General features: G+C 41.7%; 2 protein-coding genes across 6 annotated transcripts in view; both read right to left on the bottom strand.

Moving 5' to 3' along the window:
* Positions 1-160: 160 nt before the first annotated feature.
* Positions 161-8,829, bottom strand: JMJD7 (jumonji domain containing 7; the record flags this gene model as incomplete). Its single annotated transcript, XM_083837285.1, has 8 exons — positions 161-770; positions 2,468-2,627; positions 3,667-3,743; positions 5,114-5,209; positions 5,925-5,981; positions 6,758-7,011; positions 7,954-8,107; positions 8,688-8,829. 8 exons carry the CDS (start codon positions 8,827-8,829, stop codon positions 682-684), a joined length of 1,029 nt encoding a protein of 342 aa, XP_083693411.1. The 3' UTR covers positions 161-681.
* Positions 8,830-8,883: 54 nt separating this feature from the next.
* The window catches only part of MAPKBP1 (mitogen-activated protein kinase binding protein 1), a 96,804-nt gene continuing 89,558 nt past the window's right edge, over positions 8,884-16,129 (bottom strand). For all 5 annotated transcript variants that reach the window (XM_083837260.1, XM_083837261.1, XM_083837258.1 and 2 more), the window contains 2 exons: positions 14,806-14,891; positions 8,884-13,816 (listed from right to left, as the gene is read on the bottom strand). In XM_083837260.1, the coding sequence (XP_083693386.1) occupies positions 13,523-13,816; positions 14,806-14,891 (380 nt within the window). In that variant the 3' untranslated portion in view covers positions 8,884-13,522. The remainder of the gene's footprint in view (positions 13,817-14,805; positions 14,892-16,129) is intronic.

The raw sequence follows: 16,129 nt of genomic DNA on the forward strand, positions 1-16,129 counted from the left end.
GCAGCTACATTTAAATACAATGGTGAAAAGAAATAGAAACTGGTAATAAAAACATGTAGCTTAACAGGGAGCATAGCCACCACTGACCTTTGCACATCCTTCTAGATGTTCTCCATGCATCACATCGTTTGAGAAACGTCAGAAATTAGTACAGAAGTAAGCTTTTAAACTGGCCTTTTATTGCAGAAGTTGTAACTTCTCACCACCAAAACACCACAGCAACTGAACTTAGTGATCACAACTGGACAGGATTTTTGCCTTAAGCTGGATGTATGCATTGGACTGATGCAGCCTGACGCATGGGTGGCAGCGCAGATTCTTCCTTTGGCTTGTTACAAAAACCATCTCTAGACCTGAATAAATGTCATGGCTTCTGTTTCGGGACTTCCAAAACCTGGATTGCCTCCTTTCAAATTTTATTCTGTTCACCATCACTGGGGCAATATGCAAAGTCCTAAAAATGCTGATATCACATCTTCTACTTACAAGCCGGAAAACCTGGCCAATTGACCTGAGACTCTGAAATCAAGCAAAATAGCCATGAGCTGTTTGACATTCTTTGTTGAAGATAATTCAGCGTTCAGTTCTTTTCACTTGACTCAGGTCTGTATTCCAGTCACAGATGCTGATGACTGCATCACATCAGGGAGGAAGATTGCCAGCTCAAGTCTCCCACCTCTGCTATAACACTTTCACAGCTTTTGTGAGACAATCTAGCAGTTGATAATAGCTGTACTTTAGGTCATATTCCATGTCATACCAATAATTCACTGAGGAGAGAAAAAAAAAAAAGGCATTCCTAGAGCTGTAATGTAACGATTTACAAACGTTCACAGAATGTTTCAGACAGCTCAGCTAGTTCAGGCGTTTCCCTGTTAGTGACTGAACTTTGGAATGAGTAAAATTTTGACTACAGCCAAAGGTAACGTGAGCAAACGTTAGAGTTCTTTGCTGCCAATGCAGCTCTGTCAGCTCAAACTACCTCCTCTTTAGACTCTGTCCTTGGGATTCCTTGGAGGAGAAACTGGCAAAATGCATAGGAACATGAAATGTCTCCTTCTAATTAGGCCACAGATACCAAACACACTTCGAAGTTCAGTATCTGGATAGGAACCTCTCTTTCTCTGAGTGTGTGACAGATGGCAAACTAACCACTTAATCAAAATGGTGAGTAATTAGACAGTGCTTTAATTCTGAATCTCAATTTAAATTTGGTGTAACATCTGCTAAAAAAAAAAAAAAAACAAAAAAAAACTAAGTCAAGCAGTATATAATCTTTTACCAATGGTTCTTGTAGGAAGGCATACACTAGTTTCCGACACCCACTGGACCAGACCAAGAAAATATTGATTTTCAAGTGCACACAGAATGCAGTGCAGTTAACAAAAGGCTGAATAAACAGAGCAACCCTTTAGCGTTTCTGCTAGACAGAGAAAAACAGTGGCTGGGGGTTTGCAACTGGAAACAACTCCACTTTTTCTGTCTTTAAGGACAGATATAGCAGTACTCGGAAAAGAGAACTAGAAATACTGCTTTATAGCTAACTGGACTTTTTATCACACTGTTGCCAATACTGAAAAAATGGTTTGCAGTATTTGCGGTGTAACACAAATACTAATGCTATGTTATTCAAAATACTTTATTTACTCTGTCTGGGCAGGCAGGATTATTGCAGGTGAAGAACAACAAAAAAAACTTCTGCAAACCTTGCAAAATTTAGAGGACATAATGATAACACTCTGCACTACTTCCCATCCCTACCCCTCCACCTGTACCAAATGAGCAATGCTTGAAATTCTCGAACTGTCCTGGGGAAGCAGAAGAATAAAAAGCAAGATGATGATGATGCATCCTACAAAGAAAGAGATGGAAGTCTTCTGATAAGCGCAGGGGAGCAGTAACACAAGCATGGGCTTATTAGCAAGGTAAAAGACTGGGTCAGAGAGAATTCCAGCTCACATAACAACAGAGTAGCTTCCATGTTGTGTCTACATCCACACCTAAAACTTGTGTTTCTGGTTTCCTTTTCTTCACCCAAATCCTTTTTGCTGATGTGCTGATGTCATGCACTACATGCAGTTTAATTGTGAAAGGTATGTAAATGACCCGCTTGCAGTTATCAGACTAGGCAGATAAACTACTCAGCTCCCTACCATAAACAAAATCTGGATCATGATCACTGAATTAACTATTCTTCTCCTAATCTGACAACTACAAACATATTTTTTTCTGATACATCCCTGACTCTTGTTGACAATAACATGAATTACAAGCAAAACAGACTGCAAGAAGATAGCCCAATGGAATAGAACAGGATCAGCATCTGCAGATATTCTTATTTTTTCTTGAAGGGAGGTAGACAACATTAAGGGGACCTTTGGTCACAGTTATACTTTGCTATGGAATCTCTTATCTGCATACACCCAGCGCAATTCAAAATTATACCTGGAAATCTTGTGTATTTTACCTGCTATACAGCCATGTGATTGCTGAACATGGTGGAACCAGAGAGAAGGGAGGTATAACATCTCACCAGCTTTCACTGTACACTGCAAAGGTTTTGCCTGAGAATACTCTGGATACCTTTCTAGATCTGGGTTTAAAGGGTCCAGAGGGATCCAGGGCACCTGAAAGCAAAAGAGTATGTCTATGGTACTGACCATGGCAAGCGTTTCCAGCAAGATTCCAGGAAAACAACTGACAATCAAACTCACTAGTTATGAAACACATTTTGCCTAGCAAAACATTACACATGCTACACAGCTTTCTACACTCAACTGAGAATAGGTCAAGGATGCAAAGATTTGCCTTCTTCAGTGAAGCATTTCTAATTAAGGAAAAGCTGCTAAATGTCAGCCATCAAGTTTCACTCTCATGGCATACTTTCAAAATGTCTTTTGAAATTTTAGAAACTCCTTTCTTCTTCTAAAGCGCTCTGATCTACTTTGATTCCTGTCAACTAAACACCCTCCTTCCTGCTGGAACATCCCTGTTGCCTGCATTAATTTCTTCTTTGCCCTACAGAGTTACAAACCTCAGCACTCCACCTTACTGTATGTATGACAAGAATGCTCCTGTTAGATTCTATGAGCACCACTCTGTAAACAGAGAAAAAAAACCAGGCTCCAGTTCAGCTGTAGCATTAATCACATATTGCACAGACAAAAAGAGAGAGATTATATACAAAAGGGTGCTGAGTTTTTGTAAAGTGACTTCAGATCTATACATTCTAATCAAATATTACTACAACTAAGAAAACACAATTTATTCATTGAGACAGGCATGTTTTATCGCACTGGGTGATACTGCTGTAAAGCAAAATACATCCCTGAGTAGAGGACAAGAAAAGGTGAACGCAGAGGACTGTATTAAATCAGTTCCTTTATTGTTGATTCATTTAAAAATCCTTTACTGGATCTATTTAAGTTTGGTGTAAGGGAGACAGCTTATGACATCAGTGGTTTCAGATATGCAGTAATTTTATTCTTTTTTGTGTGGAAGCTGGGTATTCTTTGCAAATAGTAACGTACAAGTGAATTATCTGGGAATTCTTTCCAATAATGTGGGATTTCTAAATATTCATCAAAAAGCTTGGTTTAAGAGCTCAGCAGTGTGCAAAACTAGCTTTACTTTTCACATCGACTGTGTTCTTTATATCATTTTTACCTTATCTGCAGTCTTCTCATCCACAATTTCATATGAGCCATCTTCTGATACGTGGTAAGTTGCTGGCTGATAGAGCTCTGGAACCACAGAAAGAATTAAATGGCACAACACAGAGTAGTACTCAGAGAAACTAATGGAAGGGCATGTCACACTTTCACTAAGTGACAGAAAAATTAAGAAAAAAACATTTTCAATTTTCTGTCCCTCTCTTTGTTCATTGCAATTTTTATCTAGTTCCTGGTTTGTCTTATTTTAAGTCAGCCAGAATACTGAACTGCCTTCCTGTTTGGAACTCCAACCTTTTTTCCGCGCAGAAATTATTCTCTTCTCTTCCTCAAAACCTATTTTTCTCCTGGTCCTATTTTGTTCCAGTAACTATCTTGTTTCCCTTTCAGAAGTCATAAACACATCCCTGACTTACCCAGCATTCTATATTCTTTCCTTTCTTCTTAGGTCAGCCTAGCAAGACAGCCTTTTCCAGAGCTGTTAGTGACTTGTGGCTAGCCTTTCACTTTTAATTTCAGGGCTTATCACCCACTTCAGACAATTTCAGAAAAGCAGCATGCTTTTCTTCCATTGCTTCAGCAAATGTGCTTTTGTAATCACTTGAGAGAGTCTCTCTCCATTAACCTGATGTTCAAAAAGACAGTCACCCTTTTACTATACACTACAAAATGTAAGCATTATCTGTGTTCAATGCTTTAACAGTCACTTCTTTTACAAGATATGAATCATATGACATGTATTTCAATGTTGTAAACAGAATAAAAACAGTATAATTACAACATCAGAGCTGCGCTTGTACGGAGGCAAAATTACGTTAGTGTCATATAGCATTCTACATTCAGCTGATCTGAAGATTTGAAAATCAAAGAATTGGAAAAAAAATATAAGGCACGGAGTTAAGCTGTCAATTGTCTAGATGACTTTTGTAACAGAACAAATGACTACTGCGTACCCAGGAAAACAACAAGAAGAAAGAGAGAACAGGCAAAGTAATGCTGTCATAAGAATCTCTTTGTTCATTTATATAGCTTTCAGAGATTCTGTTAGTAACTTAAATATTTCATTAAATTACAACTTGCTTTTCAGTTTCCTGGCTTTTTTTTTCCTAAAGAAAAGGATGATCAGGCAGAATTCAAACCTGTTAAACATCAAAGATGGCATGCTACATACTGACAAGACACAAATAATTGAAATATTCTAAAGCTAAAGAGATTGCAAGAAGTGTCATTGAACCTATTATTTTATAGGGCAGGAAAACCTGACCTCAGAATAACGTTTGCATTACAAAACCACGTGCTGCACGCAATAGGAGATTTCTGTGTGCAGTGGAAAAAAACAAAACTGTATAAACATGTTATCTCTGCCCCCATTTTTATGTCTTTCAGCATTTAATATCTCCCCCTTCCAGCCACCAGACATACACACATAGTAAATTGTGTACCATATGGGATGAAGGGACGGTCACTCGGTGGATGCAGTAGAAAATGTTTCTCTCCAGATATCACACAGTACAAGTTCTCATAATGATCTTTATGTACTAAGATTTAGAAAAAAAGAGATGTAAAAAGAGAAAAATAAAATCAATGTTGTTTCCTTCTCTACCTCCAAAACTACAGTGACCTGAAAGTATCAGCTCATCTTCTAATTATCAGGCCACCTCCTCCTCTTGTGGCCAGTGGGAGTGGAAACCAGCAATATGATGTAGCAAATGTACTCAGGCAAGCAAGTTCCAAAATCACCTTATCAGAAATACACAAATACAGGTTACAAAAACACGATGACATCCGGGATAGACACTATCAGCCAACTGCTATGAAGTCAACTGATTGGCACTTGAGAGCAGGTGGGATTTCTGGCTCTCAAATACTCTTACAAAACCTGAAGTTTTTGGCCAAGCAAAGCACACCCTGTCTCAATTTCATGCATTCTCTCATGCGCTGTATAAGAAAGTTACATGTGGGACAACATCCTGTGGCCTGGCACGGATGGATCTGGTTTGACTTACACCTAAGCTGGCCTCAACACCAACAGGACGGAAATCATCAGTGCCTTGCCTGATGCAACATCCAGAAGATGCACCCAGAGAAAGAGCAGCGAGAGGCTGCAGAAGAGCAATTGAAAGAATGCATGTTACAGTAGAGCTGCCCTGTCAGAGAAAACACACCATTCTACTGAGCCACTAACTCAAACCAAGTCTGCTTAAACTTGTACTGAAAGCACAGAAAAGACTTACAGCGCCATACAATACCTACAAGATGTCACAGCAGCTGATTCTCCGAGCCAGAAATTCACAGCATCAGGCTTCTTCCCTGAATGGTTAGGGAAAAAAAAATGTTTTCAACAAAAAGGGAATTTGAAGCATCTTGTCTAAACGCATTTTAAATAATTTTTTGGCAAATTGGTTTATTTCTATCTTTCAGCTACCTTCCTAACTATGACAGTTTCCATTGCAAATAGCACTCTGTGAGCAACAGTAGCTTCTGCACGGGAAGCTACTGTAGCACCCATCAGGCTTCACTACCCAGTGCCAAATTGAGGGTTACAACCTTCATTTTCACATCCTGAATCCCTAAGATTTAGCTCACAGAGAAACTGCAGCACATTTATGTTTAGCTGCAAAAGGAACGTGAGCTCATAGTAAATTAACATTTGAAGGAAATATATCCTGGAAAATAGAAACCAACTTCAATGAAACAAACTTTAAGAGAAACAAACACCTGCAATGACACAAAAGCGAGGGTGTGTGTTCACTCATTTCTTATAACTTTGGTAGCAACAGCACAAATTCGAGTCCAAACATGACTCTAAACCAGAAAAAAGCCACTACATAGAAAGAGGTGCTGTACAGCACTACCACCATAATGTTTCATTGTGATGGTGACAAAACACAAGTAAGTTGCTGATTTTGGAGTAAACCAAACCCCAAACTAGGATTACTCTATGATTATTTCACCAGTTTTCCTTTCTAAGGGAATGGAACCAAGCTGAGCAGTGGTAACCAGTAAGAGAACCATGTATGTGGCATGACTGTTTTAAAGTTATATAAAAAATATTTTACTCAATGTAGGAGAAACAGAAAGTTTACCAAGTGCCTCACTCATCCATGGTATGTCAGACTGCACATCACAGACAAGTTCAGGGAACTCCTCAGTGAGGTTTGAACACTGCTTCTGCACATAGAATACGTTGGGAGAGGTCACTTTCTTCTCCACGATGTCCAGAAAGTCCATGAAAGGCATTTGGCGCTCCTCTGGCATGACAAAACGGTCCTGAAACACCGCATCTGCATAACCATTTGGTGTTACTGCCACACTCACTACCTTGGGACCTACTACCTCCCTGCAAAATAAATCAAAGGTTTATGGCCAGACCTGTAATTGGCTCGTGTATTAGATGCTGGTTACTTTAAGAACAACATGCTTCATGGGCAGCAAAAATAAGAAGCCTGGCTTTCTGTAGATGCTTATCTTTTGACAAGATTTTCTACTGTCTGTTAAGGACTCTGCTCCAATTGCTCCTTGCATTCAAGGCAAAAGGAGTGTCTTTTGCCTCTCTGAATTCTCTCATCTCTAACAAGGTGAGTTCATGAAGTATCTCCCTTTTCCTCAGAGGAAACAGAAAGAAGGCGCTCTTTAGTCACTTCTCATGAGTTGTGCCAGAGCCTGATATCCTCAGGACCACTCAATCCAGCCAAATCTGTGTGGCCTTATGTAAAAAAGCTATTGAGAGAGAAAGTGTAGACAGGGACTGACAGACATACATTTTGAGACTAATAGACCACACTTCAATGAGAAGTTTAATTTAAAAATGCATTTATGTTAGGTCTAACCAAAAATTCCCTCTCAGAAAAGAACTTGCTTTTCTAAAATTCAGACATTGTTAAAATGCTCCATTATTTCTTTAAAAAAACAGGATGCACTTGGTCACAAACAAGTCAGTCTGGTTTTACAGCACTACAGCCCCACTCTAACTGAGGGATACAGGGTGGAGCACACGTCAGGACACTAGGAATGGACTCAGTTTTGATAACGCGAGTCTACTGGCTGTACCCAGTCAAAATACTCACCCTTCCTACAGAATCTGAACTGCTCAGGGTAGTATGTCCATAGGAAGAAATTTATACTTGAGTTTTGGACGTTGTGTAAAGAAGATGACTGAACACCTTCATACAGATGCACAGAGGAATCTGAGATAATCTCATGAATAAAAACATTAACAAAGGGCCTTTCAGTGGGGTCAACTTAAATTGAACACAAGTCATGCTCAAAAGCTCATTCCTACCTAAGGTATGCTGAGGTCCATTTCTTCAGAGCTGGCCAGTGGCTGATGGCATTCTGAATTATGCAGGGCTTGTTTGGACTCACCCACTCTCGATAAAACTCCAGCGGGGACGGAGGCCTATCCAGATACGGCACAGACTCCGTCCACCCCAACTCTGTCCAGGCAAACGAGAAGCAGTTTTACTCCGTGTCCCGAGTGACGCGCCCTGTATTAGAGCTCTAAGTGGCTTTAAACCCCAAACCACTGGTGGTCACTGAGAGCAAGCGGTGCCCCTCAGACTCCCTAAGTCACTCTGTTAAAGCCCTGACCTTGTCGCAGAGCACTTCTGGGCCAGGGGCAGGCACCCTCCTGCTGCCAGCCAGACTCCCCCCACACGCATCCCCGCTGGGGGCCCACGGGAGAGCCGTGCCGCCTGGAAGGCCGCGTGTGACAGGGGATTCACCTCTGATAAAAGCCTTTATAAAGCCTCCACCGAGGTGGCAGCAAAGACACGGCGAGAAGCTACTCCTAAGCCGTAACGGCGCTTCGCTTTGCCGCTTTGCACATCGGAAGACAACCCAAACGCATCATTTTCCTCAGGGGCTGACGGCGCCCGGGCCAGGCGCGGCCGTCCCCATGCGGTTGCGCCGCCAGCCCCGCGGCCTCCCCCCGCTCCCCGGCGGGCTCCTCCCGGCCCCCCGCGCCTCTGGCCGGAGCCACGAGGCCGCCCAGGCCCGGCCCAGCCCGGCGCTCACCGCGGGCGTCCCTCGGGAAGGCGGCCAGGCAGCCCCTGACAGCCCTCAGAGCCGCGCCCTCCGCCATGGCCGCGCCGCCTCCCCGCACGGCCCGGCCCGGCCCCGCGCTCCGCCCCCGGCCCCGGCGCGGAGCCAGCCCCATCCCGGCCCCCGAGGAGGCCCCGGCCCGGGCTGAGGGAAAAAAAGAGCCCCCAGGTGCTGCCGGCGAGGAACGGCTGTACCAAATGATCACATTTTTATTGAAACAGTTTAAGACACGGAGTACAAATGAATACAGAGTTAAAAACAGCTCCCGCACGGGGGGGGGAAGCCTCACAGTGCAAAAAAAAAAAAAAAAAGAAAAAGAAAAACCAAACAACTTTTTATTTTTTCAAATTAAAAAAAAAGACATTTTAAAGGATTATTTTACTTGGAGGCAAAAGTATAAAAACACATTTATAAATAAAGCAAGAGGGTTGGGCTTTTGTTTTTATTTAAACCACTGAAGGAGAAGGGTAGTGTTGAAGACCACAGGTAGAGCTGTCCGGTGCCTAGGGCATACACAAGACATGCAGGGTGGACATGGCTTATTCCTAAAGTTGCTGCCCGCGCATTTCCCCCTCCATGGGTACAGCAGGTCACCTACACGAACACAGAGCCCAGTGCCCGCTGTTCTCTACAACACTCAGTCTGCAACACGGGGCGTGCTTGTCTTACCCCACAGAACAGCCTGCTCGCTCAGGGGCCGCACAAGACCTGCTTCTATTATTTTCTTGAGGTTTTTATCATTTAGTATCCTGGATGTTGCACATCTGGGGACGGGGGGGAGATGACACCATATACATGCATGACTTTTACCAATGGTGTTTAAATACCTATATTTTTTCCTTATATATAATTATATACATATCCTTTCTTTAAAAAAATTAAGTTCATATGTTTCTACTCCTGTAGGGAAACACCCCAGTTCTCTGAGGTGTGATGAATTCTCCAAAATGGGGGATTTTGGTGAGGATGCTCTAAGGCCTACCCCAACCATCACCTGGGAGAGCTGACAGAAAGGAGAAGACAACCTGAGAGAGGAGGTGAAGGAAACACACAAACACCGTACATCGTCTGGGTGCTACTGAGGGAAAGGAAGGCCTCAGCAACCCACGGCAGGAGTGACACCGAGTTTGCTGCGCTTCCTCCTGCACCACTTCAGAGGGCCTAAGAACGAAGCAAGGGGTCTCGCAGGCAAAGTGACACTATTTACTATGAAGATGGGGCCGGGGGGAACACAGCACTGTTCTCATTTTGACCAGGAATGTTGGGTATAAGGGATAAAACGTATGTAAGGAGAACAGGTAGATCTAAATTTTTTCTTTTTTTTACAGACTATGTTAAACAAATAACTTGGTTTAATACAGGTGTCTGGTTGTACCTGTGCTAACACCCACACAAACCAGTAAGAGGGATCCCAAATCAGTAAGAGGGATAGACTCAAGTTTATTACCTCCTCCCACAAGCCTTTTCACTTCCCAGGCAACTACCATTCAGTTTTTCTCTACTTGGCCTAATGGACAGCCTGTAGTGAACCATACTCACAAGGTGCAACAAAATGTAACACATTTATGCTCTCTTTTTGCTGTAAACTAGAATTTTTAGGGATATTTCCTACTGCCAGCAATAGGAAGTTACCAGGGAAGAGTCAGTTGCATCAGTCTCAAACAGCAGCACTATCTCATCACACCTCTAAGCAACAAACTTGTGGCACTAACATCTCCTTTACAGGACTTCCACCACTCAGTTCTTAACTACCAAACCTTGGGCAAGCAGCTGACAATTTTGCCTTTTAATATGCAGTTGCTTAGAGGACAGCAAGCAAAGAAACAAGAGGCCCAATAGGACATCTTTAAAAAAACATCTTTCAATTCATTCTTCAGTTACTGATCGCCACCTCAGTCCTAAATCTACTTTCCTGAAGCCTTTCTGTACTATGTCTCATGGTTATTGGCCAAATGATGTTCCTCAGGCCAAGACTCTCTACCTCTACTTTGTTTTCCTGAATGTCCTACACATGCTATTCTAATTTAAACTATACAATCATCCTCCAGCTGATCTACTTGCCCAACTCTTTTATCATCATTCTGAATAATTTACCTCTGGTTTCCTGCATGCAGCCATGACCCCCAAGCAAAATCCACTCCAGGAAACAAAACCCACTTTGATCAGCTTAAAAATCAAATTTGCTCCACGTCTCATTTCCAAGGAGCTTTGTTTTGTATCTCTATGCCAGCTTCACTGGTTGTTGCTCTGTGCCTCGATGTCAATTTCATTCTGGCTCTCTCTGACCCTTTTTGTCACTACCTCATAGTAGAAATAATAAAATGGAATAAAATTGCACAAGGAAGTAATATAAAGGACCCTTAAACCATTATCTTCAGTACCAAAAGATACCTGGGTTGAAGGGACTGCTATTTTACCTGAGTGTCTTGTGGCCCCAGTACAGCAAGAAATTTCTTGTATACCAGGACATACATGTTCACAGTCTGAAAGTGGAGGAACTAATCATCTTAAAAGCAAGCTTGGCCCACACTAACTCTGTCACAGATCCACAACTGCCACCAGACATTCCACTCACAGCATCTCCAGCACAACTTTTCACTCAAGGAAACTGCCAGAAATTTCCTCTACTTTTCAACTTGTCTTTACAAACCTCTCTTGCACAACTGATTCAGAAGAGCGCAATGCTGAGACAGGACTAGAAGACAACACTTTTAAAGTTTCAGTACAAGCCCATGGAAGGAAAGGTTAGCAAGGACACCTGAAACATTTGATGAAGCAGATCTATGTTACAGGCAGAAAAAGCTGGAAAGCCCTGAAAGTGCTTGCCATGCTGCCATGTCCTGAAGCATTCAGCAGTGGTGATCAGCCAGAAACCTGTTAGGGGGAGAGCAAGAACTGCAGATAATTCATCCCTAGAGTATATTGAAGAAATAGGTCACCAGTCTGGCTGTCCCAGTAGAAAAAGGCTGCAATGCAGATCCCCAGTCACAGAAAGGACATAAAACAAAGCAAGACAACAGAGTGCATTTCAGAGAGCCACAGGATTTCCAAGAGATGCCAACCAGGACAGTAAAACAAAAGAAGATTGCTTCAGGCCTTTAACCTATGGGAACAAAGTGACTGGCTACCTTTAGTGACTTCCAGATGCTGGCATTCTCTCACCCACTTGGAAGCTTCTTCTTGCATTAGTTTTATAAAATGGGGTTACACTACTCTGCCTTAAAATAAATACAAGTCTGAAGATGGAGGAAATAAAGCATTTTGTGCATCTGCCTCTGTTGTGAAAAGGAGTGGGAATAAGGGGGAAGGTGCTGAAGAGTTTTTATTGGTTTTAATGTTTTGTTTTTTTTTCTTAGCTTATCATTGACTAGTAAAGTATCACTGGACATTTTTAAGCCATAACAAACACAGGTCAGCATAGGTTTAGAGAAGCTCCACAGGGTGAGAAGAGAATTGCACACACAAATGCAAAGAAGATTTTCTGTTTCAGTCAAGAGATTAATGAAAAGAGTCTGGGGGAGGGGGTAGGGGAATGGTAGAAAACACATTCCAAAATATCTTAGTTCAAAGTTCTAGGGAAACCATTTTCTGCAGGTAGGTGAAATAGATTTACAAAAGGAAAGAGAATCCCAGTTTTCTCGGGATGTAAGTGTTGTTTTCCTGACAAGCAAGAAAACATTTTTCCATCAAGACAGTGAAATCAACAAATGATATGGATGAGCAGTTGCACTGAAGATCTCTCAAATCCACAGTTACGCTGTATGAGATGGAAACCAGCTTTTCAACGCCACTTCTCAGCAAATAAATCATAACCCCAAATTTTCCAGTCATGATAACATCAAAGTTGATATCCAATTCCTAATCATGAAAGCTGGCTGAACTGAACTTTCATATTTGTATTTAAATCTTTTTAAAACGTCGTCAGGAAAAAAAAAGGCTGCAGTACATGAATATCAACATAATGCCAAATTCCAGACTAAAAATATCACTACTGATTTCATTAAGCAAACTCCAAAGCTTGGTCCAAGGGTTGCAAAGTCTTACCCCTGGAGGTGAACACAGATAAAAATACAGTATGGGGACTGTCTTGTGAAACAAGAGAAAAGCAGACAGAGTAGTCAAGACAACAATAAGATTACTCTAGGTAACAAACTATGGCAGGAAAAGAAAGAACAGCAAGACAAGATCTAAGCAGAAACAGTTCATTAATTGCACAGACACTCCAGCCTGTCTCCCTGTTGGGGATTTATAATACAGAGATTGTGTCTCGCGGGGATATGGCAAGGGATTGACATTTTTTGTTAAAGAATAAAGATAATAGTCACAAATGTGACATAGAGTAACAGTCAGAAAATAATAAATTAATAAATAAACCCATAAAAAGTCTGCTTCTTGATTCTCCTGAAGCCTTGGAGAAGAAGGGATTGGCTTCACTGGAACTCCTTTGTATTTAGTCAGCAGTTCAGATTTGCTTGGATAAACGGGATTTTCTTTGTTTCTTTAGGTGCCAAACATCCTGATCTCCTGGCTATGGAGAAATTTCCAGGCAATTTCTCCAAACTCCTCTTTCAAAACTTTGTCTAGAGACAGGAATTTGAAGACAATTGGGAAAAAAATATTAAAATTGTGGCCAGCACATTGCTAAGAATTAGAGCAAGTCAGTTGTAGTGGCCTGAGGAAATCAATTTCTAAAGGTCACCCCACCAGCTCTAGACCAGCACGATGATCCCATCAATCTGAAGATCTCTCTGTGGTCCTTCTCTTGGGATTATTTCTGTGTATTCACAAGCACCTGAAAGACACTGCTTTTAAAGTTTTTTGTCCATGCGTCGTTCCACAGCTTGTAGCAATAGCTCTGAGTACTGTTCCAGCAAAGCTAGTGTCTGCTCATCTCCCAGACTCTTGGGACTTGGTAGATTGGCACCAGATCCATCATTTAGTGGCCTAGTGGTATCTTGAGACTGTGCCAGTACCTCCGTAACCTTTGGAAGCTCTTCCTCATCCTTCAGGGAATCCAATTCTTTCTTCATTAAGGAGAATGCTTCTGTCAGGAGGCCTGCTATTTTATCTTTGTCAGTAGAAGACTCCGTATCATTTAACACCTGAAAATAAAGAGGCAAAAGAAAAGAAAAAAGAATGCATTGGGTTTTGGATAGAGCACAAAGTACGCAGTTTCAGCCCTTTAGGAAAGTGAAGCCATGCAGAAGATTTACAGACCATTTAAGTGTCCTTTTCTTCAACATTTGAGACTGCCAATTTAGTCATATATGTATGCATCCAATACAGCCAGTCATACAAGAAACAGAGGCATTACTCCAATAGGATAGAGGCAGAAAGTACATTTTTGGGTAGCGACCCCTTTATACTGAGCCTTAACAGCTACTGTTTCCCAGTTGCTACACAGGGCCACAGTCTCTTTTTCTTTCTGTCTGCCAGATGCAGCTGGTCAGAGGAATGCAGAGGTCACAGAGCTAATGCAAGCACTAAGACTGTAGCTGCAGAGAAACACGTGGCAGAAGCTCACTGTGGAAATCTCACACTTAGTACAATTTGACAGATCAGCGCAAAGCAAAGAAAACAAGATCTGTTGTAATACTCTGCATGTAATGATGTTCTGGCAGTAAGGGGGACAGGCAAGTGGATGCGTGTTACTTCTCACAGCTGGATTCCCACGATAATTTGCTAGTACTTTTCCCAGGCATCAAAGACAGAGAACAGAAGGCAATAATAAAACTTAAAGTTCATACAATATTCTATATCTCTGAAGCATAGTATAAATATTAACTAATTCCCTAATACCCCTTGGAAAAGGAGCGTACTGTTATCTTCAGCTTACAAATAGGAAGAACAATCTGTAAAGTTAATTGATTTGCTCAGAATACCATAGCAAGCCATTGGAAAAATGCAGCGGTTGAAAATTAGGAGTTCCTGTCTCCCAGCTCAAGCTTTGGTGCAGAGAAGTATACCAGGCAGCTTCTGCCACTGAACACGCAGTCAAGAGAATACTTCGAGCATGCAAGCACACACATTCAGTGCTTGTGGACTGTAAAGCCAACCTGCTAAAACAGAGACTGTGTCTGAGGTCACTCACCATGCGGTAAAGATGAATGGCTTTGCGCATGCTGTCCTGGAGCTCTGATACCACATGCTCACACTGCTCTACGCTGATGCACGATTCTGAAGGGGAGGAAAAAATAAAAGCCCACACTAAGGCACAGACACTCCAATATCTGAGATCTCACAGCTGGGTAAGAAAACGTTTCTTAACACACATTCAAAAGATCACGTGCATACACTTCTCGTTCAATTTTTAGCGATGGTTTGAGTCAATCCTTGGATAAAGTTCTATATTAGTTCATATTAGCTAGAGAGGCTTATTGGATAAAGTTCTATGTGAACTTTCCTTCATATTAGCTAGAGATGCTTCTTGTTTCAAACATTCCTGTTTTTCTAATGTTTAGCCTCTCCAAAGTCAATAAAGGTTTCTGTCGGATCATACAATGTTGTTACAGTCAAGGGTAGTCAAAAATCACCCATGTTATTCTCATTTATAGTTAAATTCAGGTTTGAAAGAAGTCTTCCAGTGGCAATATGGACTGATCTGAGGTGCCTCTAATTTGGCCTCCACCTAGTCAGAAACTTACACACTCTTCTTCACGTATCGTTTTGCACAGCATACAATGAAGAACTGTGAGGATGAAGGATTATACTGAATAATAACAGTGTTCTCTAGTGAGGACTAAGGTCCAGAGGAGTGCTGACTAACAAACCCAGTCATAACAGTATCACATTGCTGAACAACCCAGGATACTGGTACACCATATTTCAAAACCTGAAAATAAAAGCAAGCAACACAGCTTCCTTCCAGTGCTCACTGGACACTAATTCCAAAGCATCAGAGCCAAAGGCCTGCAATGCTTTCAGAAAATAAACACTTCCGTGAGTTAGACATAAATCATGAACAAAGACATTGACAGACACACACAAACTGCAGTTATCTTCAATTTACAAAGGGCATATGACTTCCTTTAGTTACCCTAAAAACTGAACTTTGTCACACTAGCACAGTTATTTCTGCACTTCATGAAGGTCATCTTTGAACAGGCTGAGGGAACCTTAGCTAATTTTATGAATACATCTAGAAGATGTATAAATAAGCACTGCTAGAAGAACATCCTTTTATGTATACGTAAAAACACTTGAAAAACAAAAAAGGACATGAGCAAACCCTTCCATCTGCATTCTTCATTCCTGAATCACCCAACCTGGTAGAGCACAGTGGGTTTCTGTTCAGTCCAAGATTCTTGCCCCCTTCCCCCATCCCCCCCCCTTTTTTTTAACCCACTTCTTTCTTCTCATTATTGTTCCTGGATTTCTCCTCTCCTCTTTCTTTTATGCTGGTCTCCAGTTCTATG

This window comes from Anser anser (genome assembly GCF_964211835.1).
Source record: "Anser anser genome assembly, chromosome: 5".
In the NCBI taxonomy this organism is placed as follows: domain Eukaryota; kingdom Metazoa; phylum Chordata; class Aves; order Anseriformes; family Anatidae; genus Anser; species Anser anser.